The 26,982-nt window shown below is 36.5% G+C and overlaps 1 protein-coding gene across 2 annotated transcripts; it reads left to right on the top strand.

Moving 5' to 3' along the window:
- The first annotated feature begins 7,807 nt into the window (after positions 1–7,807).
- LOC127860193 (uncharacterized) lies at positions 7,808–26,110 on the top strand. Of its 2 annotated transcripts, XM_052398117.1 has the most exons (8): positions 7,808–7,867; positions 15,093–15,132; positions 17,357–17,545; positions 17,938–18,105; positions 20,265–20,344; positions 20,700–20,771; positions 23,913–24,003; positions 24,988–26,110. In XM_052398117.1, exons 3-8 carry the CDS (start codon positions 17,371–17,373, stop codon positions 25,152–25,154), a joined length of 753 nt encoding a protein of 250 aa, XP_052254077.1. In that variant the 5' UTR covers positions 7,808–7,867; positions 15,093–15,132; positions 17,357–17,370; the 3' UTR covers positions 25,155–26,110. The 2 variants fall into 2 exon arrangements, with proteins under 2 accessions (XP_052254077.1, XP_052254085.1); XM_052398125.1 differs by lacking the exons at positions 7,808–7,867; positions 15,093–15,132 and adding an exon at positions 15,575–15,693.
- The last annotated feature ends 872 nt before the right edge of the window (positions 26,111–26,982 follow it).

Here is a 26,982-nt window from a genome sequence, read left to right as displayed (position 1 = left end):
AGTTACCTTCCCTACCGACATCAGGCGAGAACCTTAATCAGTCGTCGCTTCTGGCCTGTCATCAACCCCGCCAAGTCGCGACGACCATGGCTAACACCAACGTGATGCAACCAACATAGCAGAGTATGTATATTCACCAGCTTCCAAAGCTCATCTTTATGACAGTTAACGGCGATATCTTAACGTGGCAATCGTTTTGGGACAGCTACGACTCGGCCATACATAAAAACGGAAGTTTGACAGATGTTCAAACGTTTAATTATTTGAAGACAATGCTGGCGGACGAGGCGGCCAGAACAAACGAAGGGTTTGCTCTAACCAACGTTAACTACGGCCAGGCAATCTCGCTTCTGACTGAATGGTATGGACAAAAAAACAAAATCATAGCGGCATACATGAATACGTTAATACAGCTTCCGTCCCCCTCCGCAACTGTACAGAGTCTACAGGGATTTTATGACCTGTTGGTGGCGAATATTCGGGGTCTGGAATAATAACGGCACCCTCCTCGTTCCCGTCATTCTACAGAGACTACCGCGTGACACGAAACATAATTAAGCCAGAGATCACGGGACCGTAAGTTGGAATTGAGCGAACTTCGGCGCTCCATTTATCGGGAGATCGACATCATGGGCGCAGGGGACACACACAAAGACCAAACTGACCTGATAGCGTTTCACACTGAACCGAAGGAGACCACCTACAACCGGAAGTTTCAGAAGGAAATCGAGCAACGTATGTGCGTGTTCAGTGAAAAATCCAACTAGGGTGAATGCAAAACAGTAAGTGATATTTTAGTGCGCATTTCAATCGTAAAGAAGAACGGACTTTGTTTTAATTGCCTGAGCAAATCACATCAAGCTGTAAACTGTCCATCAAGATTTCGGTGTCGCTAATATAAAGGCAAACATCATTCATTCATATGTGAATCGTCACAGGAATCATTGAATTGTGTAACCTCTGAGACTTCACAGAATCGTTCTAGCAGTCACAATGGTCATACATGGAGTAACAGAAAGGGTGCAGCCATATAACACTCGTCGTCATTGACATTCCTCTCAGACGTTCTGTTGAAGACAGCAGTCTTACTTGTATGCGCCGGCGGCCGATACGCTGATGCTAATATACTCATGGACGAAGGTGCGCAGAAATCATTCATAACGCAGAAGTTAGTTGACATGCTGCGGTTGCAACGTGACGGAACTGACATCATCAACTTATCATCTTTTGGAGACCCCGCACATAGCGTCAGACGTCTTGGCTGAAGTTTCACTTCTTTATATTGGTACATCAACCATATACATCGTGGCAACTGATGGATGAATGATTGCCATTCGGGTACTTGTCGTTAATGTTATAGCGAAACCCATAACGAACCGCTGTCGGCAGTCTATCAAGAGTTTTAAGTACCTACGAGGATTGCGACTCGCACATCCGGTGACGATTGAGGATACATTGGACATCTCTCTACGCGTCGGTGCAGATTTCTACTAGCAGATCGTGGGAGACCAGGTAGTACGAGGCGATGGTCCCACAGCCGTCAGCTCTCGCATCGGCTATTTCCTGTCCGGACCACTTTCTGCACACACCGATAGTACTTCCCACGTGATGGACGTTATTGCTGCCCACGTCTTAGATTCAACGGATCTCACCAGGTTCTGGAGTATATAGTCGATGGGTATTTCCCCAGTCGAGGTTGAAGACAGAGATAATGTCATGAATCTCCGTTACTAACAAGAACACAGCATATCATTTACAGACGGAAAGAACAAAGCAAAGCTACCGTGGAATCAAAACCACCCACCGCTTCAGACCAACAATTTAGTATAGAAAATAGATGGTGTTTCCACATCGAAACACGTACATAATATTCCTCACGACGGAGTGAAGAAGGACTCCACTGCGACTCCCACCCCACCGGAACTGAACAATCTTAAAAACGCTGCTCATGCGCTTCAGACTAAAAAAGTACGCTGTGTCAGCAGACATTGAAAAAGAGATTTTCGACAACGCAACAACGTTCCACGCAGCAGCTACACATATTGAACGCATATGTAGCTCATCCACCATTCAAGAATCATTGACAGAGAAAGGAACGAAGGGGCAGTATATTCCCCCATGAGCCCCGTTGTACGGCGGCTGGTGGGAGCGGCTTTTCGGAGTCATGAAAACTACCATCAAGAAAGTGCTTGGCAGGGCTTCCGTTGACTTCCGGATATTTTAGACAGTGATTACAGAGTTGAAGCAATCATAAATAACACACTGATAACATACGTCACTTCCTGTCGAGATGATCCAGAACCACTCACACTAACGCATCTACTCCACGGAAGAAGACTGACTGGACTACCATACAGTGAGGCTAAAGCCGTTGGTGATAGTTCATTCCCAACGTTACATGCCGTGATATCACACAACGCGCACAGGCTCATGCACGTCTTATCGAACAGTACCGTCACCGATGGACTCACGAATATCTAACGTCACTGAGGGAATTCCAGACGAAAGGCGGCAACAACCATCAGCCCATACGCATGGGCGACGTTGTTATCGTGCAAGACGACATCAAACCGCGACATCAGTGGACCCTGGCTGTGGTAGACGAGCTTCTCACCGGAAATGATGAGTTAACGAGGTCCGCGCGCCTCCGTACATCAGGTGGAAGCACCACCAGACCTATCGTAAAAACTATACCCGCTAGAAGTACAATGTGACGACAACTGACTTAAAATTGTGTGCAATCAAGTGTTTAAGTCTTTCCAGTGTTATGGGCATATGAAATTTCAAAAATGTCTCAGTAGATTTTATTATTTTATTTAAATAATCATATTGTTTTAAGTGCCATTTAACATTTCGCGGCCCGGAGAATGTTGGGTATTTGGCGCGACGTCGTGTGAGCCCGCCGCATAACGTCATAGACATGTACGTCATTTTATTGTTCTTGTTTATATATATATTGTTATGCTTGGAAAAAGGACGCCATTAAAACGTAAAACACAATGCTACCATTATTTATCCATTTCAAGTAGACAACTTTCTTTGTTGCCTTGTGTATCCTTCTGTGTTAGATTACACTTCCTCTGGTGGCCAGGTTACTGCTGACGCATTGGTCGGCGAATCTCCAACAGTTTACGTTCATCTCGCCTAGACCTTGCTTCCTCATGATCTCCTCCTATCCTCGGTTATCATTGCCAATGTTGGCGTTGAGGTCTCCCATAACAATTATGTTTCCCTTTGGTCTGTTCTGTATGATGGTTGACAGTTGTTAAAGTTGTACTTCTAGTCCACTTCACTGTCGTTCGTCGGGCGTATTACTGGATTATTTCCATGTTGATCCCTTTCGTCTTTGTATGAAAAGAGGCTGTCATTATATGTGGTCCGCGCGCCTCCCACCCGATGACCGCTCGCTGTTCCGTCTTGGAAAGCATCAGTGCTAGTCCCTGTGCGTGTGCTGCATCCTCCTTATCATACCTCGAGAACAGCACTTGCCAGAAGGCGCTGATTTGTAGGATGGTGAAGTCGAATGTCCTAACGAAGAAACATTTCTGTAAAATTATTTCGGCATATAAGTAAATGTCCTTTATAGAAGTCATGTTAATTTTTATTACAAACGGTATTCAACGCTTAAGTAATTGTGACATTTATACTGAAATCCCATCATTGGTCCTTCTTGGGGTAATTTTTTTAGTGTAAAGTCAATAGTTAGAGAATGCATAAAAGTGTTATCAAATAAACATGTATCGACTTGTTTCAAACAATTCTATTTAAAGTGACTTTCGGCTATTTTAAACATATATAGAATACAATATTATTTAGCCTCAGGTTTGAGACTTAGTTTATCAGTGTCGAATTTTATGACGAGTGAATGTCCGAGTGCGCTTTTGTCCAAATCATAAGACAAACAAATAAGCTTGTGTCCGGTAAAGTAAATTCACGGGATAGCTGAACAGTACTTTATTCTTTTTCACAGGTTACAAAAAAATGCCATTTTGGAATAACATGTGAGCTTATGTATAAGAGAATTACACAAATATCAAACAATCATTATTATATACGATAAATCGAAGTATATTATTTAGGAAAGTGGTTGTTATGTGAACATTCTCCAGTAGAGGGTCAGTAACATAATTTTTATTTAAACAATATATTGTCTACAAAGAAAGCTTCTGCTCGATGTAAGAAAATCGCGAGGTTAGCTTTTAATTTTTGTTTGTTAGAGAAAAGATCAGATCTATTTAAAAACATAATAATATTTATTAATAGATGTTTGATTTAACACATTAAAAAACTTATATTGTAAATAACTTCAAAAATCTTATCTAAAACCGCTAAGGCCATGGGTTTGCTTTTTAGTTTACCATCCTTCAGTGATCCTCAAGTGTGTACAGATCATGCCTCTGGAGTTAAGACACAGATAATGCCTCTGGAGTTAAGACCGTAGCTTTATGAATACTTGTTTTTCGTAAATGTATATAGTGAAACTTTCAAAATCTTATCTTAAATCGTTAGAAAAGTCCGCCTTGCGATCGGAAGGTCACTGGTTCGATGCCCACTGTGGGAGTATTCTTTAGATTTCCCCCATAGACACTTAGTACCGGTTGTAAGCCCAGGAAACGGAGTCGAGAGCGTTTCAAATAAGTCTTATCCTTTCTATGCAGTCGAGCTAAAATAAATAGGTTTAAACTAAAACGTAAAACTTAGCAAATTGTTATTTGGCATGTAACGTCTTATGCTGGTTACACAAAGAAGTAACAAATTGAAGTCGCGAGCGGGCCGTTATTTCTGCCTGGCGGGCCTATATGACCATATCGACCCATGGGCTGTATTTTCTTATCTAAAAAGAATCGGATCGCATACCTTCAACTGGACAAACAATTATAAAGTGTAGCACACAATTGGGATAATTCAAATATTGATGCAACTGAAAATGAACTGAAGATTTGATTGATGGGACTATTTGAGCTTGAACAGAAGTCATAATTAAACTCATTTTTGGTAAACGACACGCTTACCTCATTGACAATGCTTTTAACCAAAAAATACACCAAAAGGCACTTCTATTTTCTATTTGTCCGTCCTTTTATCTAAATTTATTGCAAACCTGTCAAATTTATTGAAAATATTTTTATTTGTGAGCAAAGCTCACAAATAATGCAGACGCAATTTTGCAAATCAGTATGGCTTAGCTACGGTAGGAACCGTAACCCATGACTGCCTGTGTGGATAACTGCAGAAAAATTTAGCAGACGACACATTCTTAAAGCGTTTGCTCTAACCACTTCATCTGCCTGTTCTCACTGGTACACTACATAGTGTGTATTTAGCAGCTTGTAAGACAACGTTGACCAGTCTAGTGTTTATTATTGAAATCTGTACATATTGGCTGCTTTCAGGGAAAACGGGGCTTAATGCATGTCAAATAAGATAAGCCTGTGCACACTGATTAGCTGTATCAATGATTTGAAAAAACACACATATCGACCTGTGCTTTAAAACACACTTTTTATAAAGTTGAATGGGTTGTGGTCATTTCAAACTTGCGATATGAAAAGCTATAACATAATTTTGAAAACTGAGTTGCGTCTAAAATTGTACAACAGCGAACAAATTCAGTTTCTCCAGCGCTTTGATTATCAAATGCATTTTACCAAACAACCCGAATTCCAAAATACCCTTTGGATTCGTTCGATGCTTTAAACATGTGTGACTGTTAAATAAACCGCCACGTCCGAGTTGTTGTCTCTAAAATCTAAAGAGTCTAGCTTAAACTAGCGTGTTTCGTCACAGAAATACGTCACACGAGAAACGTCATAACTGGCATAATCAATTAAAGGAAAACAACAGTACGATAAGCTAGTTCGATGAAGGAACGAAAACGTTTTATATGCAATATAAACGATAACACACGGTAGAGTTTGGCCGGACGTCTATTATCGGCCCTAGCCGCATTATAGACCGATGGCCTTTCCAAAGACTATGTCGGCAGCGGGCATATAATAGACGTTCGGCCCAGCTCTACCGTTGGTTATTGTCTGATTAAAACATGCCAATAGGTTAAAAACTTGCAAACCCCGCAGGGGCCAATTTATTTAAGAAATCTTTTATATTTAAAAACGATAAACTAACAAAACCTTCTCTGAAACCCTAAGAGTTAGTAGTTTATATTTGGTGTGTACAATTGAATACTTTTCTTCTTCTAAGTTTTGTTTTTCATTGTGTCCCTTGGCTCAAAACTAACTACAGCGTCGCATGATTTATTTCTACTTAGACAGTACATAAGATTAAAAATCTTAATCTCTGAAACCGAGAGGGTAAAATTTCTCTACAAAATCTGTTCAAGTCATGTCCCTGGTGTCAATATCGGCCCCACTCTGAGTTAAACTCCGATACAACATTCACAGCTATTACACAAACATCACAAAACCTATACTGTATAGGTCGGTTTCTTCATGTTTCAGTTCAGCAACATAGGATCTTAGGCCCTGTTGTTTTTATAACATGTATCACCAAAAAGTCCGAAAAAAAATCCAGTAATTTTTAAACTGTTAGTTGAAGTCTTAATTGTCCCTTTCTGATAATGACATCATCCATATGCCTTACAACTGTCCGCCCGTCTACTACTTGTGTGGAATAAAACTCAAAACATTCAAATGTACGTTAAATTATCAGACAGTGGATTGACAGGAGGTTCAGAGCAAACGGACCACGGCTTTTTTTCAATTTTGACAAGGTTATTATTCTTTTTTCTCGGAGCATAACTCCATAAGTATAAGTATTAGAGCACGTAGAGATATCGTTGGTAGTATACTGTAATTTGTTTATGTCAATAAATTGGTCACTAAATCAAAAAGGCTTGTTAACATAGTTGCCTTACATTACCAATCCCTTATATCTTACTGTATGTTTCAAAAAATAATTATTTCATTTCATCTAAGATTTAAAAGTATTTAGTGGATTCTAAGGAAACGTCATATTATGAAATTGGACTGTGATAAGAGCTGGGTACGTAAATGGATTCGTTTACCTTTTGTTTTATCATCTTGTTGAATGCCTAACGACTAGTATAAAATTTATTGGAACGAAAATTCATGTATCTATTAATAAAGTGCATTTAGATTTCGTTTATTTGATTTTAAAATAAACGTGTTTGTTTTCCTAACTTTGAATGTAAATATCGCACTAATGGGTTAACTTGATACTCAATTAGCATTTTGAACTTGCAGTGAGATCTCTTGTCAGATAACTACATGTATCTGATTTTCAGAAGTTTATTCCTGCGTAAAGCGTCTGTGAGATATTCACGGTGAGTTTTTGACCATTTTCACAAAGTTTTAATTTACAATTATATTATGGTCTTCAGAAAGTTGAATCGCTTTGTACTTTTGAAATCTATTTACATGTGTGCATTAATTTTCTTAATGGAAACATAAATAAAACTGGATTCCAAATCACCTTAACCGAGAGTGAGACGAAATGTAAAGTACTAGCAGGATATTTCTTTCCTCTGCGTCCATACCCACTAGTTGATCAGTGGCCGATGAACATTTTGAAGGACCTTAGACGGTTGTCGTAAATGCAAGATAAACATTATTATATGACCATGTATTATGTTATTTAAGTCAACTGGGCTAATTTTTATCCTATAACACTGTACTAATTTGGATCGTAGAATATAACTTGAAGTTGCGAATGACGCCTTACAGTTCTAACGTATTTGTCGCTTACTGCCGGTAACTAACCTTCAGTGTGACTAAAACAATTTCCAAATCGCGCCGTCTTATCTTTAGTGTGATACAATCCGTAACAAACGAATACGTAGCGATCTGAAAGTCTAAAGCACTGGAACATTTAACTGGGGACGGTCACGGTATGTGATTGTTAATTTTCGTTTACGTTTTTTACCAAAATGCTTTGGCTGTATTGTCTGAATTTTCGGACCCAACATGGTTGTTATACAACAAGTTAAACATCAGCTTGCAATGTTTAAGTATGTCCACATCTTTTTAACGATAACCATGTTCCTGTGAAATTAAAACGCTTAAATTTAAGACTTAAATTCATATTAATAATAGCATTCACATTCATTACGATGATAAACACCCCTAATAAACTTAATATAATCAAAATGTATACACATATACTTAGTTTGATACATACAACTAATGCGCGATCATAAAACAATAAACTGGTGTGTATTGCTTGAATAAATTGAAATATATATATGAAATATAGTTTTAATACCAAATAATAAACTTATGAAAAAACACAGCATTGTAAGGCCCGCGAATTACCGGAATCCTTTACAACGTGTACATGATGAAAAGAGATTGGATACCTATAACATATGTACTTAAGTACGACACTTATATCAGTGAAGACTGCTGCTATCGTTTCTGGTAGTCATTTAGTTCATCTTATGTTACTATGTGTTAACGTGTACTTTGCATACAGTGCTTCCCATGATTTCCATTCCGAGCTTTCACAAGAAATAACACGAAAAATGTGATAATGATATGACACGTGGAAAGAAGCAAGAAAATAAATGTATTCCTATAAATTCCATACATAAAGTTCTTGGACCAGCTAATCAAGGCACTGTAAAGTATTAGTCGTATATCCGTACAGCGTTGATATTTGTCCGAGAGCACACTTTTATTTAATTGGTGACACTCAAAGTTTCTATAAATGACAGAATTGTCGACATAAAACAGTTTCACAAATTCGTTGTGTGGCCATCACCAGCGGAAAAAAGAGTTCAGCAAAAAGAGTATGCAGTCGCTGAATTCCCGAATATATATTTAATTTACGGCATAAATGGTAAAAACCAACCGCCGCGCAGAGATTTGACTAGAACCAGCATAGCTGGATCAAATCCCTGCCGCCATAACCAACCACGTGATGATAGTCGAGCCACGTGGTACACTTATTTTCCCGTTGTTATTGCTTACTTTTTTATTTAGGTATTTTTTTATTATGAACCTAAACTTATACATTTTCAAAGTATAAAGGAATATGATAAATGTTTTCATAATAAATACTTAAACAAAATAAAATCCTAACAAACTTGGTAGGATTTTCTTGTGATGGCAGAGATTGTATGTGAGAGCATGGAACGACAACTTAGCTTGTAGATTGGGTAAAAACATCCGCATACAGGCGCCGCATTATGATTTGGCTTGGTATAAAAACCGGAAAGGTTTTCAAGGTATAATAACCTAAGCTATCTGTGATGATCCACGTAATCTTTATGCTTTTTTTGTTCTTTAATTGCATATAAATATACAAGTATCATCTGAAAATAAAGAAATAAATACATTTTGATCATGTGATGTATTATTTGTATATTTGCACAATCCGAACTCATGAGTTAATAAGCATGGTTAATTTATTATAATTAACAGTTATTGAATAAATATAAACAACGGTAAACACGCAAAACAAACATGTCATCCTGTTTTCTGAGTTTAATGTATGAGTGATGTTTTGTAAACAAAACAAATGGACATATTAAAACAGATATTTACTTGTAGCATTTTAATAGTCATAACGGTAGTTTCTAAAATGAATATTTAAAGGGTTACAGCATGCCACATACACAATAACTTTCATTTTAACTTAAAAAGCTAATCCTTTGTGTTCATTTTTGGTTTTATTTTGTTGTTAAACTGGGAAATGTACAAGTTGTAACAGTAGAAACTACTATAAGAAGCGGTTTTTGTAGCAGTACAAACGGCGCAATACTGAGTAAAAGAGAACGTTTTTGTTATACTTATGGTCATATTTCCTCGTTAAATTGTTATTATTACTGTTTGATTGTGGTTGCAAACCAGCAACTTTACTGTCCGTTCCTCCTTTAATTCCATGGAATTATTCCGAATATTTATATAATTCAGTTATTCTCAAATTCTGGTCGTTGACAATAGTTGTATCTCGATCCATCCGTTTTCCTCTTATTAAGTTTGTTCATTTGTGATAGAGGCCTTACTGTCCCTTTTCAGGTAATGCCATTTAATTATGCATAGCTCTTTTAATCACACGAAGTCTCCTTATGCGTAAATCTCTTCTTCCATTATCTGCCAAGTTTGCTTTTTTTTCAATGTGATTGTATAACGAGTTAAGGTAGCGCACCCGTAATGGGCAACTATCCAAATAAAGTGCTTAGTCATATGATGTCATTCATTGAATTGTGCGTATGACGTCTTCTTACTACGAGTATAAATAGGGACAAACTGTCGTTTGGCTTCAGTACCTTTTGGGCACTCGTAGAGAACGGCTGTGTTGGACAAATGGATTTTAAGGTAGATAACTTGTGATTGTGAGGCTAGCGATTAGACAAATAATAATTAAAGAAACATAGAATGACTTGTAAATTTAAACAAAATAAATATTTAAACTTATTCAATATAATTATTTTTCTTTGCTTCAACTAGTTGTTTGTGGTGTTGGCGCCGTCTGACGGCCACCAGACGGACCGGCATTACATTGGTGTCAGAAAGGGGTTAAGGGGTTAAGTTTATAGGTAACCCACGAAAACGATGTTTTATACTTGCTTTAATGTTTAATTTGGGACAATGTGTTTTTTTTTAAAGCAAGCTGATGTGCTACAGAGTACTGAACAGTATAGAATCTCCAAATTGAAATGAACACAAAGCATTTTGTTGTTTATTAAAAATGACAATGAAAACCAAAATCTTCTGCTGTTGTGTCTTGTCTTGCATGATTAGACTGTTCCCATCACGGATCGCTCTAAAATTAGAAATAAAATTGTTAAATATATTACATGCATTTCTCACGTTTTGCTCTAAATATCAAACAAATTTATAATTTTTTTTTCAATATGGAAACGAGATCACATAGAATAATACAAAGTCCTAGATTGTGTCGAAATAGTGACGATAGAAATGTTGATAGTAATTTAAACATGTATCAGTCAGGTGGTAGTACAACTATTCATGAAATTGCTACAGCAGGAGTTAGTCAGGATGATAGACAAAACTTTAAAGGTTCGATAAATGAGCAAATTTTGTCAAAATTGACAATGTTAGATAGTTTGTGTTGTCGCATTGAAAATATGGATTCAAAACTCCTAAATTTGCAATCAACAATTCAAGAAATTGAACAACCTGACAGAGAGATATCATTTAATTTTAATAAAAAATGCATGGTGGCCATAATTTTCGTTAATTTTCAAAATCGGCTGAGATATCATTAGACCGAATGATCAGAGAAAGTTGCATGAAGTTTGGACAACAAATGCATCTCCTAGAGTAACTCAGAATAACTTTGTACGAATCGATGTTCTGAGCAAATTTCATTAAAATTAAGCTATTTCGGTACTCAACCGAGATATTATAACAAAAACGATTCTTTGTCAGTTTCATGAAGATTGTAAAAAATGTTATCTGTTGAGTTTTTACAGGGAATCACCATGTCCATTTAAGACGTACAAACTGCCTGGCGGCCATATGTTCAATGGACCGGATCAATATCCAAACTCGGCCAAAATATATATACAAATATGCTTCGACTACGTTTCATAAAGAGTGGGAAAAAATTACATCAAAAGTGTTCATAAGCTTTTTCTATAAATCGGCTTATTAATAGGTTTTTACCCCGATACCATTTTGCTTATTAACATAGTTTTTACCCCCATACCAAATACACCACTCGTCAGATATTTCATTTGGAAACATTTTCCGTCAAAAGTAATGAATATAGGCAAAACATGTGACCTCTAGTAAACCAGGCAAATGTTGACAACGCACGGCGGACAAGCCACCATGAAAACGTTGCGCTCTGGGGAGCTAAAAGTAAGAGTAAGAGTTTGTTATTATTTTTTTTATGATAAATTCAACAAATTATACAGATATATATTTGTTCAATGCTCGACGGAATTAGTTTTTAAATTTATTTAGCCATTGTTTTCAGTCGTATTTTACGTATTCAGACTATTCTACATACATAATACAGGATTGCTTAGAAATAAAATAATGTTTTATTTTATGAAATTACCACGTCATGTAAAAATGGGTTTAATGCCTCAGTCTTCTCTGAATCTGCAACAATCAGGAATGTACTATTTGGTAAGCAACGTCGTCTAGTGTTCCTCTACACAGTTTCTTCAATCTATGACGCTCTGGTCAAAGCCGGCAAGGCCATAGGGTTACATGATTTATATAAAATTGTTTATGAAATAATTTCAAAAATCTTGACTGACACCACTTGCGTCAGAGATTTTTTTATAATAGTTTTAAAAGTTGAATATTTTTGTACTTTTAAATTCATTGTACGCGCGTGCTGGAACAAATCTGTTAACGGGACATATACAGTTGAAAGTTACCTTAACAGAAGCATATATTGTGATACAACATTTAATCATATACTAGGAGAAGATGTCTTTCCTCTACATGACGCCCATACCCAAAAGCAGTTTAATGGTCAATACACAATGCGATTACGGACCCTGATCGGTTTTAGTTAGAACAATAGGTATACTAGTCGTATTACATGACCATGTATAATACTATTGAATCCAACTGAACTAATTCATATCTTATACCAAATGACAGTAAACAGCTTCGCCCTTAAATAGGCGACCAACGCACACGAAAGGAAATCATTTAGTGTTGTTCTGTAACTGCAATGTAGGGGCATTATCAGTGCAAACGAGTGAGGTAAACATATTTGAATGGCAAGTTTAAACTTTAATTAAATTTCTACTTTTAAGATACTTTTCTCTTCGTATAAAGTAATTGCGTAGTTTTTACGTTTCTGCGTTCAGGTGTATTTAATGTGTGTGTTAAACAGCGATGTTATGGTGATATGATGATATAAGTTGTGACGATATACTTTGCACCAGAAGTTGCAAATGACAACAAATAATACCAACGCATTTGCCGCATGACTAAACCTTCGGTGTTTCTTTAACACTTTCCGAATCGGGCCATCTTATCAACAGTTTAATATTATCCTTCTTAGTTTGTTGCGAGCGTACGCACAGATATCTGAAAGTATATAGCATTAGAAAATTTAACAGAGGACGATCGTGGTATGTGAAAAAGATACGTTTCCTTAACATGTTTTACCAAAATACATGAGTTTTTTACCTGATTTCATGACTCCAATTACAATCGTGATACATCGACTATCTCCTTCATCCTCCACAAGATACGCATCATGTTTAATGATCGCCATCTTTGCTTATACTATTTCTTTACCTTTCAAAACGTTTACATTTATATCAGTAACACTAGTATGTGTTATGCTTCAAGTGAATGTTAAACGATTTCAAAATACTGACATGCTAAACAATATACATTAAGTGAATAGTATATACATGGATAATTTAAATTTAATTCGATTCCATTTTCGCTAACAAAATATGCAATCTATTATAGCTGAGGGCTATTTATTCAATCTTAGTTTTAACTTTTTAAAATATAAAACAATTTAAGCTAAGATTCCTGTATTTCATGTTGAAGAAAACATATTTCATAAATGTAATAATACAATTGTATTACATTATTAACCTCTGTAGATTGTAACGAGTTAATTCCAAAACTAGCATTAAAGAGGAATAGTCAAACGTTTAGATGCTGTTGTTTAAAGATGGATGTGTTTGCAGTCACAAAATAAATTTTCTAATGTTTCAATATTCTCGCCGCAGAAGTCACATGAATAAGAGTAAGATTAGTTGCATAAAAAATGTGAGGTAATTGTACTGGATATTTGGCATCCATGTGTATCTCATGGAGCTGCACATTTTGAGTGGCTTAAGGACAAGGTCAAATTCATCCTTCAAGATCAAAGGTCAAATATATGGCTTCAAACCGGCGCAGTAGGGGGCACTGAGTGTCACAAACACAGCTCATGTTTTCTGTTTATTCGTCGTTGCAATGGTCAAACAAACACGTATCCGTATTTTTCATTTAATTTAATTGAAAATTATAGTTAATCAAGACTTTCGTATTTTTTCAATCGGTCTGACTTCTTAGCAAACATTACACCACATAAGCTTGTTTAGTTTCGTTTTAAGCTTTACAGACGCTCGTGAGAGTTCACGGTTATGTTCAATAAACGCACCAAAAGCTCATCAATCTACTGCAGTCTACAAAAATACTAGATACACGCCGTTTTAAAAAACCCGTTTCTTTTCATATTTATTTAATTGAAAACCATTTGCTTGTTTGTTTGTTAAATGAATAAAAAAAGAGAGCAAATTCGACGTGAGGTAATTGTGATAAGTGTCTCTAAGTGTGTCGTCGATTGTTTCGATGTAAAACATAGTTAATGTGTCTTTGCAATTTAGTTCCTGCTACTGGAAAATGCTAACCATTTAATTTGGAATTTGGATGGTTCGGTTATGCTATTTATTATTTGTTTATTGTATAAATGTCTGTTTTTTTTAGTTTTGCTGTGAGTTTTTGCAGAAATTGTTTTTTTTTAGTTGGAGTGTTATTTGTGTTTATCAAAGGGTTTTTGTAAGTGATTTATACTTTTTATAGTGTGTTATACATTAAAAAGTTCTTGTATGTATTTCATATAAGCAGTATATGTTATCGAAGGCATACAAATCGTGTATTCGGTAATCAAACAGTTGACCGACATACTTAATACTTTGTTCGAACCAGTCTTTATAAAACAAGGTGTTATTATTTGTGTTGTTTTAATATTATTCCATAAAACAGTTTTACAATAGTGTTGTCTTCTAATATGTTTGCGATTTGACTCCATGCTTAAAGAATATTAGATATAAACATATTTAAAAATAGTAAACAGTATTGAAGGATTCTAATGAAAGGTAATGGCACTGGACTTTGATAAGAGGTTGATGCGTGTATGGATTCTTTAACCCTTTGTTTTATCTTCTTGTTCAAAGCCTAACGACAAGTATACAATTAATTGTAACAAAAACTGAATATAAATATTCGTGGAGTACATTTAGAGTTATATAATTCAATGAACACCTACACGTTTTGTTTTTCCAACTGCGAAGGTGAATATCGCAAGAATGTGTCAAATTGATACTCGTTGAGCTTTGTGAACGTACAGTGATATAGCTTGTAACATTCCTACATGTATCTCACTTTCAGGCGTATATTCCTGCTGCACAGCGTCTGTGAGATATTCACGGTAAGTTTTTATTAATTTTCAAAAGTATTAATTTTCACGTATAGTATGATCTTTAAAAAGTTGTTTTTTTTGTACTTTTGAATTATGCTTACGTGTGTGCATTAATTTACTTAATGGAAACTTAACGAAAACTGGATTCAAAATCACCTGAGATAAAATGAAATAATGAACTGGCATGATATTTCTTTCATATACCCACTAGCTGTTTAGTGGCCGATGGACAATGTGAATACGGGCCTTGGTCGGTTGTCATTAATGCAATACAAAAATTATTATATGACCATGTATTATGTTTTTGAAGTCAACTGGGCTAATTTTGATCCAAAAAAAAACACTGGCCTAATTTGAATCGTATAACATAACTAAAAGTTGTGAACTAGGCTTTATGATATTAACGTTTTTATCGAATACGACCGGTAACAAATCGTCAGTGTGACTTTAACACTTTCCAAATCATGCCGTCTTATCTTAAGTGTAATAGAATCCATCTAACCCCGTTAGATACGTACACGAAGAGTGCTCAAATTCTAAAGCACTTGGACATATAACAGGACGGTCGTGGTATGTGATTGCTAATTTTCGTTAACGTTTTTACCAAAATGTATAGGTTGTATTGTCTTATTTTATTACTCAAAATGGCTGAACTACAATACGTGAAACATTAGCTAGCAATCTTTAAGAATGTGCACATCTTTTTAACGATAATCGTTTTCCTCAGGAAACAGAATTTCAAAGATTTAAATTAAAAACCTAAAGTCATATAAGCAATAACAAAATTCATCGAATTAATATACCCAGCCAAATAAATTTGGTTTATATGTGGGTGCAATCCCATGATATACGGTATAATCCTTAAAAAAAATAAAGAAGTGTACAGTAATTGCTTTTATGAATTGCAATTCTCATGGTTATTACTTTTGCTAAGAGTATTATATTACAAAACAAACAAAGGGAAATAAGTCTTACTTATAGTATAGGGTTATAGTTCTTGTGCAAGGCAATTGTCCTCATTGATATCTATACATCCATGAAGTTTTATGTTATAGTATCTGAGATATAGCCCTAACCAGTTACAGCATATAATAACAACAACTGTCAGTAAGTCTTACTCAAGAAAATGTTGGTTTATAGTTCGTGTGCATGGCACTTTTTCTAGTTTCCTGCAACACCCACATGCAATTTTATATTGGAACCTTTTATCTGAGATTTAGTCATGAACAGTTTCATCTTACACAAACTACAAATGGTAATAACTCGTATTTTAGAACGTGTAGGGTGATGTTATTATGAATGGACCTTCTTCTCATTGATATGTATATACATCCATGAAGTATATATCATGTATAAGTTGATGTCTTATATAGTTTCTGAGATACATCCCAAAATGTCTGTGACATAGGGACAGACTGAAGGAATGAGGGACAGACTGACGAACAACGTAATTCTATATCCCAACGCCTTTTGCGGGGGATAAAAATTACATACATTTAGTTGGACAATATTGACGCAAAGCTCCGATCCGCGTTTACTTAACACTATCGGCCGTTTGGAACATAGTTTTAACAAAGTTACGCCTGTTTTAAAGGGGTCGTTTCACGTTTTGGAAAATTGACAAAATTAAATCAGTTGTTTAAAAATCGCAACATTTCGTTTTAGTTATGATATTTGTGAGGAAATAGTAATACTGAACATTTACCATGCTCTAAAATATCCATTATATGCATCTTTTGAAAATTTGAAAACTTAAAAATTATAAAGCGTTGCAACGCGAAACGATTGAATAATTTGGAAAGTTCTGTTGTTGTCGTTATATTTTGTGAAACTACGAGGATTGCTTATATAAAGTAAAAAAATCAAACTCCCCATAGCATGAGAACGGATGGCCGAGTGGTCTAGGCGGAAGATATTTTACTCCAGGACTCCAGGGGTCAGTGGTTCGAGCCCAGTTGAGGGTTACTTTTTTTCTTTTTTTTAAATTTGTATTCTTGTTTTTAGTGGATATTTTTAGGACCAATGTTTAAATTTAAAATAAAGCATTTTATGACAAACTTCAATACATGCCAAAAACTGTGAAAAGGTCCCTTTAAAGAAGTCATTATATTTTATTGATTTATTAAAACCGTTCATATTTTTATGTTATATACGGGAACTTTCACATTTTCGAGAACTTTTTGATTAACATGGCAAAGTCACGAGCGAATTTCGCGTTATTTTGTTTTTTCAGTACCAACAAGAAGTATGTCGACACCGTTCGTGATTACATGCTGTATTATGTTGATGATATCTTCAGTCCATAGCCAGAACGCATGCGCAGACTTGGACACTCAGGCGTGCGTGCGCATGCATGCAACGCAACCGGGCCTCTGCGGAACGCCGATTGCTGAATCGGCGTGCCCCGAATACTGTGGAAAATGTAGCATAGCTCTTAAATTGTGTTAACTTAATTCGTTGCCTTGAGACGCACGTCCTTTAGAGCAGGATCAGCCACACAATTATTTCAAAGTTTCTTTTGAAAAAACATGCCCCGTTCTATATAGTTCTATCCCTATTAAATGTTTCTCTAACGATTTACGGATTGTGTAAGTTATTAGGCATGATTTGACGATTGTTTTCTTCCAAATTTGGAAGAGTGTTTAATAAAGACGATCGCATGTGTACTCTTGAATAATATAAAAGTGACACTATTTCAAAAGTAAAATTAATGCTGTTTGTACGTGTTAACGAACGATCGGACTAATGATATTGTTTCACATATAATAGTCCAATCATGAAAACGCAAACCGACCTCGGATATGTATGATTCAGGCTCCACGCTGCCCCCACAGACAACGACGGTGTTGATGACAACGACGACAAAGCCGTGTGAGGACATCGACACGCTGGCCTGTCAAAAGATGCAACAAAGCAAACCAGACCTCTGCCTCGACGACAGTCTCGCTGAGCTCGCCTGCAAACGATTCTGTGGAAGATGCCGTAAGTCGGAAAACACATAAAATTGTTTGCGATCTTGAATTCGAGCCGTCGAGGTTTTAAAGCCTATAAATACCAACGGTGAATTTTAAACATACGTTCTGATATAATTACATATAGAAATCAAAACTCGACTGAAACAGTATATTTTGTGTTAAAAAGAACAGAAATATAGTTTAAACAAACGACTAAATATGATTAAACTGTATACACATGTACTTAGTTTGAAACATACCACTAATGCGCCGTCAAAAAACAGTTGACGTTGGTTAAAATGTCGCACTGACTGAAATTTATGTTAAATACAACATAGATCAATTAAGTGATGAACAAACTCAGCGTTTTATGGCACATAAATTACGTGGATCCTTCATAGCTTTTGCATGATTAGCAGATATTGAATCTATTTAACTTGTGTGCTAAAGTAAAACACGTATGCTTATGTAGACTGATACTTTCGTTTCTGGTAATCAGTTAGTTCATCTTATATTACTATGTGTTAACTTGCACTTTGCAAACAGTGCTCCCTGTGATTTCCATTCAAAGCTTTCACATGAAATAACACGAAAAATGTGCTAAGGATATGACACGGGGTAAGATGGAATATAAAAACATCTTTCTCACTATAATTTCATAAATATAGTTCTGAGTCCAGTTACTCAAGGCATCGTTAAGTCCTAGTCTTATATCCGTACATCGTTGAGATTGTTATGTTCAAGAGCACACTATTCTGTCATTGGTGACACTGCATGGTTCTATAAATGAACAGTAGGCACTGCCAACTAGACAGAATTGTCGACATAAAACAATTGCAAACATTCGTTGTGACCATCACCAGAGGAGACAAACATAGTTCAGCAAAAGTGTATACAATCGCAGGATTCCCGAATATATTTGACTGCATAAATGGTAGTAACATCTGCATACAGGCGCCACATTATGATGTGGCTTCGTACAAAAACCGAAAAGGTTTTCATTGCATAAATACCCAAGCTTTCTGTGATAATTCAGGTAAACGTTATGCTTTTTTGTTATTTTTTCATATAAATAAACTTGTATCATCTGAAAATTAAGAAATAAATACATTTTGATCATGTTATGTATTATTTGTACTTACATGTGTTTGCAAGATCCGAATTTATATTTTAATTAGCATTGTCAGTTTTTAGAACTTACATTTTATTTTTAAATAAAAATAAACTAAGTTAAACATGCAAAACAAACATGTCATCCTGTTTTCTGAGTTAAATGTGAGTGATTTTTTTTTGTAAAACAAAAGAAATGTAAATATTAAAAACATTGAAGATAATTACTTGCAGCGTTTTCATAATCGAAACGGTCGTTAATTAAACGGATATGAGTTACATTATACTACATACAAAATAAGATTCATTTAATCATTTACATACTAATCATTCTTGTTCAATTTTTGTTGATATACTGGAAAATTTACACGTTGAAACAGTAGAAACTACAATTAGTATTAGAAGATATAGTTGTAGTAGTAATTGTTTCAGAAGAAGTAGCCGATTTAATGATTGTCCTATAAGAATCATCGAAATGTGTGGTTTTTGTAGCAGTAAAGTCCAGCAGTAACTTAAGTAGAATATAATCATCTCACATTTTACGAAACTGACATGTTTGAAAGAATGTGAAGACCGTCTAAACAAAAGTATTGTGTGTAACCTATTTAGCCCATAACATTAAAAATGGTAGAACTGCTCTTACAAATTGAGAAAAACTGATTTTAGGGAAAGTTTTTATTTTATTGTAAACTTGGTCATTATTCCTCATTAATTTGTTAGTAGAACTGTTTGACTGTGGTTGCAAACCAGCATCTTTACTGTCCGTTGCTTCATTAATTCCATGGAAATATTCCAAATATTTATACAATTCAGCTATTCTCGAATCTGGTCGTTGACAATAGTTGTATCTCGAAAAGTCACTCCATCAGTTTTCCTCTTATTAAGTTGTTTCATTTGTGATAGAGGCCTTGCTGTCTCTTTTCAGGTTATGCCATTTAATTCTGCATATATCTGCTAATTACATAGAGTCCTATTGTGCATAAATCTCTTTTGCTAATAAAACTGCGTGCAACATTGAATTTGAGTTTCACAGGATTCCATATGTCGATCAATTCTTCTCTATTAATTTAATTCCAGCTGTGGAGTGTTACTCGTGCCCCACCCTGGTTAGGAGCTTGTCGGAATGCAGGGCGACGACCACGTGTCAAGTAAGCGAGGTAAGTGAAACACGTGCAAACCCGTTGTGAAATAACATTGCATTTTGCTGGTGTGTAGGCGAATCTTCTTTTGCGTTATAAATACTTCTTTCATAAAGTAAACACTGCGTTTGCATAAAACATTCTGCTTTTGAAAAGCATTCTCTGATTTTGTGCAGGATATGTAGTTGTTGATTTTTAACGGTTTTAATGGATTAGTAAAAACATTGTCAACATAAATTAGATTATATTTCACACTGATATGTTATATTTTCGTATAATACACTGACCAATGAGATTTGGATAAATGCGATGTACTAATGTTTTTGTTTTTTTCCGAACAGTTACAAAAGCAATTTACAAACGTGTTTTTCAGGCTTGTTACGTGATGGAAATCTTTGACTTCGACGCCTCTCATGGATTCCGCGCGGGATGCATGCCAAAAGACGTAAGGGATACGATTTTATGTTTACTTCTTAATTTTAAAAACTTGTTCGAATTACTTTTACTTTTGAAAAAAAAGTAGATCGAGCACCGCAAGGACTTATCATTTCCCGATATGCCCGTTGGATTTAAAGCAAATGCTTAATAAAAACTATTTCTTCTGTTTGATCATGTTAGTAATGAATGCTTATGTACGACCAGCTCCAAGTTCTTTACAGGGAGAAGGGCGCCGCCAAGATTGATTCATTATCATTGAGATGAAATTATGAGGACAAAACAACAAAAAGACAAAGACGGAACTGTCGGGCCTTGAATATCAACGACCGCGCATTTCACTCCAAGTCTATAGGGTGGATATGAGAAGTAAAATAATGGAGCTAATCCACCGATCAAGTTTCCAACAAAGGAAAAATCATAGGAACATGCTACGAGAACACTATGCGCTGAGCAAGGTCCAAGAACTGATTCACTAGCTGAAAGGCTACCACTGTTACATCATCGAACTATCCAAGGTAAGATAGCTAGGTTACGGAAAAACATCCACAGACAGAAGGGAACAAAATATGTTTCAACAGAATACATTCTAAACATCGACACGGGTTGTTTAAATCCTTATGAAGGAGATAGTAAACAGCGGCATCAATTGCACCCCATTTTACTGCAGGCTCATTTTCAAACGTGTCAGCGAGACACCACCGTCATGTAGCAGGATAACGCGGGATAAAACAATGCAACCACACAGACCGTCCCGAACATCAACATGGCATATTCAAATCGAGCAAGTGCACAACCAGATTGATATCAAACTGGTAACGTAACGGTTCAAGTCAAGCAAAAACAATAAAACACAATATCTTTTCTTGGCGCATACATCAGGAACGACTATGACTAAGTGCTATCCTCAATCAAGCTGAAGTTAAAGATCAAGTGCATCACTAAGAACAATCGCATTAGATTTGAAATCGAGACACTAAAAAGTCCAACACCATCACCAACAACTTCAAGGAAAGCCTGTTGTCATCGGCCGAAGAAGTTCTTGGGAAGGACAGAATAAAGAACAAACCATGGGTGACGACCTTGATCATGGGCCTCTGTGACAAAAGAAAAAAGCTGAGGCGTACAAAGGTTGCCAGCCTAAAATCTAGGACAGAATACCAGAAGGTGAAAACGGAGATGAGAAAGAAGATTAAAGATGCTAAGGAGGAATGGAATGAGTGGCGATGTATCAATATTGACAAGCAGATGACAACATGCAGCTGTAAGGCCTCCATTATCCTCGTCACCTTCATGAAGACCAGTTAGCCCGAGGTGAGAGTTTTTACAGACGTTGACGGGAACACCCGGATAAAGAATTCCGAAGTCCAAAACATATGGATGGTACTGCAGTGACTCCTATAAAAACACGCTTAAACCAAGTCTTCTTCAAAACGACAACCAGATCAGAAGCTGTCGACGTAAGTTCTTCGATACTTCAGACTGAGACGTAGGAGGAAGTGCGCAGTCTGAAGTCGGGATAATCTGCGGGAGTGTCACGTGGTGCGGCAACGATTGCAGCAGTGACGGCACTTGGCTAGAAGATCTAGGGGGAGATGTGATCAAGGACTAAAAAGTATAACCAATTTCCGGTCATCCCCCTTAAAAAAACGGCAACCACAAGTTTTGCGAGAAATACTGCACAACATAAAACTATAAACATCAGTCATCCCAGATAAGTAATGTTATCATCATCCTAAACCGATTGAAAATAAGGTACGAAAAACAGCTTGCAAAAGAGTATGCTGGATTAAAAGCTGGGCACAGCCAATGGAACAGATCTTCTGCAGAATTATCGTGGAGAAACACCTGTAGCACCAACTTAAGCTCTTCCACAACTTCATCGACTTAAACAAAGCTCTCGACCCCGTTGGCGTGATTGCATATGGCAGGTGTTGAGAGGGTTTAACATTCATTAAAAGTTCTCCGGTCATCCCCCTTTAGAAAAACGGCAACCACAATGTTTACGATAAAAACTGCACCACATAAAAACTATAAACATAAGTCATCCCAGATAAGTCATGCTATCGTCATCCTAAAATCAAGGCAGAACCAGTGGAACAGATCTTCTGCAGAGTTATCATGGAGAAACACCTTCAGCACCATATTTAGCTCTTCCACAACTTCATCGACTTAAACAAAGCTCTCGACCCACGTTGGCATGATTGCATATGGCAGGTGTTGAGAGGGTTCAACATTGATGGAGAGCTGATGCAGTTTTCTAAGAACTCTATGGAAAAGAGAGCAGCACAATACTGCTCAAAGGAAAAACTGTTGACTTCTTTAGGACATAAGTGGGCGACCTTCTTAGATGTCTGCTCACCCCGTCATGTTTAATCTTCTTCCTAAGAAGATAATGCCGGAGACTGTCCAAGACCCCACATCTCTTTATCTAACGATTGCGGACATATCCCGAAGTTGACGCTCGCTGATGACATTTACCTAATGGGTCGCACAAGCAGTGAACTCAGCGACCTCATGAGTATGTAGATACTCATTAAAGAGCAGGAGCATATGGGATGGAGGTCATCAAAGAGAAGTCGAAGATCATGGTGCAGTCATCAACGTGAACAGGGAGAAGCTGTAAGAAATGACCATTTTAAATACTTCAGGTCATGTCCGAATAAGAATTGCAATAGCGATTGCCTGACTGATCATATTGTGGATAAGCAGATACATCACCTTTCCTACCAACTACAAGCTCTTCAAGTCTCCATTCTATTTTACTACTGCGAATCCTGGATGTTTCGGGCAGGACACAGAACGGATTTAAACACAAGTGAAGCACAATACTAATGAGTACCAATTGGTTCGTCTGGAACATGACAGCAACATTTTTTGGCCTACAAGAGCCCCTTGTGGCAATCATCTAACGGCGAAAAATGGATTGTTTTGAACACGTCATCAGACACGACTCGCTGTGCAAGACTATACTGTAGACCACTATAGAGACAGTTGCAGTCGAGGACTTCAGAAAAAAGCTGTACCGGTAAAAGGAAAGATGGTGATGATCATAAAGATCATGACAATAAAGCATACTAACGACAACGTTTCGATGTAATTGTTTGTTCAATGCAAATTATAACTGTACAAATGAATTTTGTATTAACAGCTGTGCATTCCACACAATAACGAGCTGATGGTTGGTCGAAGTTCGAGCACGGTTCACACCAGCTGCTGTGATACGGACCGGTGCAACATCCGTATGTAACATCCAAATGATATCAATTCAGTATACGAATACATGTGTAATGTATGTATAATTCACCCCACGCGGATATGCTAGACATACATTATTATGAAATACAAAGGGTACAAACTATAAACGGCATTTAACGAAACCAATGCCTACCTTATACCAGAAAACACTAGCTCGATCAGCAATTTATTATTAAAAACAAACATACATGCATTTAACATACTCGTACAAAAACCTGTACAGGGGAAAGAAAACTGACTAGGACAAATCATGTGTCCACATGGCACGAATTAACGCACATTCCACTTTATATAAGCTAACTGTTTATGGTCAAATTATGTTGTTGACCACTACGTGTGACATTGACCACTGAGGATATCAGACGTGCGATAAACGCGACACTCATCCTCCTCCTGTGGTCATTCTTTAGTGGTAAGTTATTCTTAAATAAAATGCTAAATGATAAGGTTACATTGCGGACAATCTGTTTTATGGCAATATCTGACCTTTAACTTTAAGTGTTACCGTTACCTGTAACGTAGGGAGACGAGCGTAACATGCGACACGTCGTCTTATTAGTGATTACATTTGTTATTTTAAATTAATCCATCGCATTTTTCAAAGTATGACTCAGACAGGGAATATCAAGTTGAGACAGCCAATTTGACAAATGACTTAAATATGAAGTTGCCTTTCAAGATAGGACAGCGTGTGTTACACGATGAACGTCGTCGTAGGATTGTAAACATAAGTGGTAAGTTATTTTAAAATAATCCATCAATATATGGAGTAGTAATGACTGAGAGAGAGAAAACTTAGAACAGACGAAAAGACAGTACAACTGGTTCATGACGCCACCTATGAAGGAATGGGTGCATAAAGCATATCTATATTTCATATTGAACCAGTCTGGTGCGTACGAATATATACATCTTTGCAAGTGTTACTCTAACGAAAAAAAATGTATCATCGAGTGTTTCTATTTCAGCGCCAACAACAACTTCTTCAACAACCACCGCGACTACCACTCATCGAACGCCCAATCCCCGCTGTTTGGAGCACGATCACGATAGTAGCATCTGTTCTCGGTTGGCTTGTAGCACTCCTGAGAATATCCACCATTGTCCTATAAAATGCGGGCTTTGCCATAAGTAAATAAAAACCGAAATACCAATAGTCTGTATGATCGTCTGTGGAAACGGCGTAGGCCCTCCAACAATATGACAATGTTCTAGTTTTTCAATGACTTGAGGTCAATTAACAGTAAACTATATGTTAGCATGCTTCTCTAGTTCGTTAATTTTGCTTAATTTCTTTTTTATTTGAGCAATTTATTTCGTTAAACATACACCAGCAAATGAAACCGAACTGCCGTTTGTACCAAAGCGAGAAAAAAAACGCGCTTCTAGGAAAAACCCTATAGTTTTTTCTTTGACTCACACGAGGAAAATGTGTAAAGCATAGACGAGCAAAGTAATCAAAGTACATCGTAACTCCAAATAATTTGTTAACGTCTGTATACCCCCTTAGCCAATAATACCTAGACTTAAATGTGACCTTCAATTATTCTGTTTATTTTTTAATCGTTGAGGTCCAGTTCTAACAAAAAAACATGTAAAACTAAATTTAATTAAAATTTATATAATCAAGACTGACGTTTACCGAGAATCTTAATTTTATCATGCAGAATTATGAGCAAACATTTCAGCAAAGTATTTTTTTCTCGTAGAAAGCTTTACGCGTGAATGCGTATGAGAGGCTAAGGGTTATCACAAATATGGCACCAAACCTCATCGCTATAAATTGCAGTCCACCAAAAATACAAGATAAACATGCATGTAAGAAGAAAACAGTTTCATATGACATTTATTTCACCAAAAATATTTCGTTTTTTTTTAACAAATTGAATTGGGAGTGAATGGCTTTTTCCCACATAAGAACCTATGGAACTTTTTTAATCAGTTTTTGTAATTCGTGTATGATAAATGTAGCTTCTGACCTTCCTGTTTATCTGGAACAATTTTCAAGCTCGTTTGCGATATCATTAAAAGTTGATACAAGTTGTATGCTTATTTGGGCAAATTAATGTGACCAATAAACTGTTCCCAAGATTTCAATGAAGTCATATATGGAAAACTAACCCGCCTATTGGTAGCAATGATTTATACCGGACGGGAACTATTTTAAACTCGGTCGAGATATCATTAGAGCGAAGGCTCTGGGCAAATTTTCTTAAGATTTTTACACAAAATGTGACTTAAAGAGGATTCAAAGAGCTACGGTATATTATTTACATACAAGAAAAACTTTCCCGCCCCTGGTGGCCATGTTTTTCAACGGACTGGAACCATTTTCGAAATCGGCAGACATGTCATAAGAACGAATGTTCTGATCAAGTGTCATGAAGCTTCGACAAACAATTTCACTTCTACAGCAATCACAAGATTTAACACTAAAACTGTAGGAAAATCTGCCTATCCTCCTGGCGGCCTTGATTCGGGCCGGAAAAATGTTCCATTCCAACCGAAAATATTATCACAAAATTAATTGGTGAGTTTTATGAATATTGGTTAATACATGAGAGTTGTAACGTGTTAGCAATTATTCACTTCTGACATTTGATGAAAACCGCAGGGCCTCCGGTCGGCAATGTTTTTCAAGGACAGGTTCCATTTCGAATTCAGCCGTGATGTTATTAGAACCAATGTTCTGAGAAAGTCATCAAAATTAAAACAGTTTCGAACTCAAACGAGATATCATAAAAAAACTAAGATTCTGAGCAAGTCTCATGATGATTATACACAACAGTGACGTATACAGTGCCCACATAGGTTCACTATATCGATAGACGAGAAACTGCTATGTCCCTGGTGGCCATGTTCTCAACTTATGAGCTTTGTCAAAATATCATTGCAACAAAATGCGCACGACGGACAAAAGCCGGACTCAAAAGTTCACCATGAGAAAGTTGCACTCTGGTGAG

This window comes from Dreissena polymorpha, chromosome 1 (assembly GCF_020536995.1).
Source record: "Dreissena polymorpha isolate Duluth1 chromosome 1, UMN_Dpol_1.0, whole genome shotgun sequence".
Lineage (NCBI taxonomy): Eukaryota > Metazoa > Mollusca > Bivalvia > Myida > Dreissenidae > Dreissena > Dreissena polymorpha.
Note: the sequence above shows the minus strand (reverse complement) of the source record. Positions and strands in the feature narration are given on the sequence as shown.

Coding starts and splice junctions, on each gene's coding strand:
- LOC127860193 (XM_052398117.1), top strand. CDS start 17,371: ATGTCGACACCGTTCGTGATTACATGCTGTATTATGTTGATGATATCT. Junction 20,772..23,912: donor CGGGATGCATGCCAAAAGAC/GTAAGGGATACG, acceptor TTGTATTAACAG/CTGTGCATTCCACACAATAA. Junction 24,004..24,987: donor TACGGACCGGTGCAACATCC/GTATGTAACATC, acceptor TTTCTATTTCAG/CGCCAACAACAACTTCTTCA.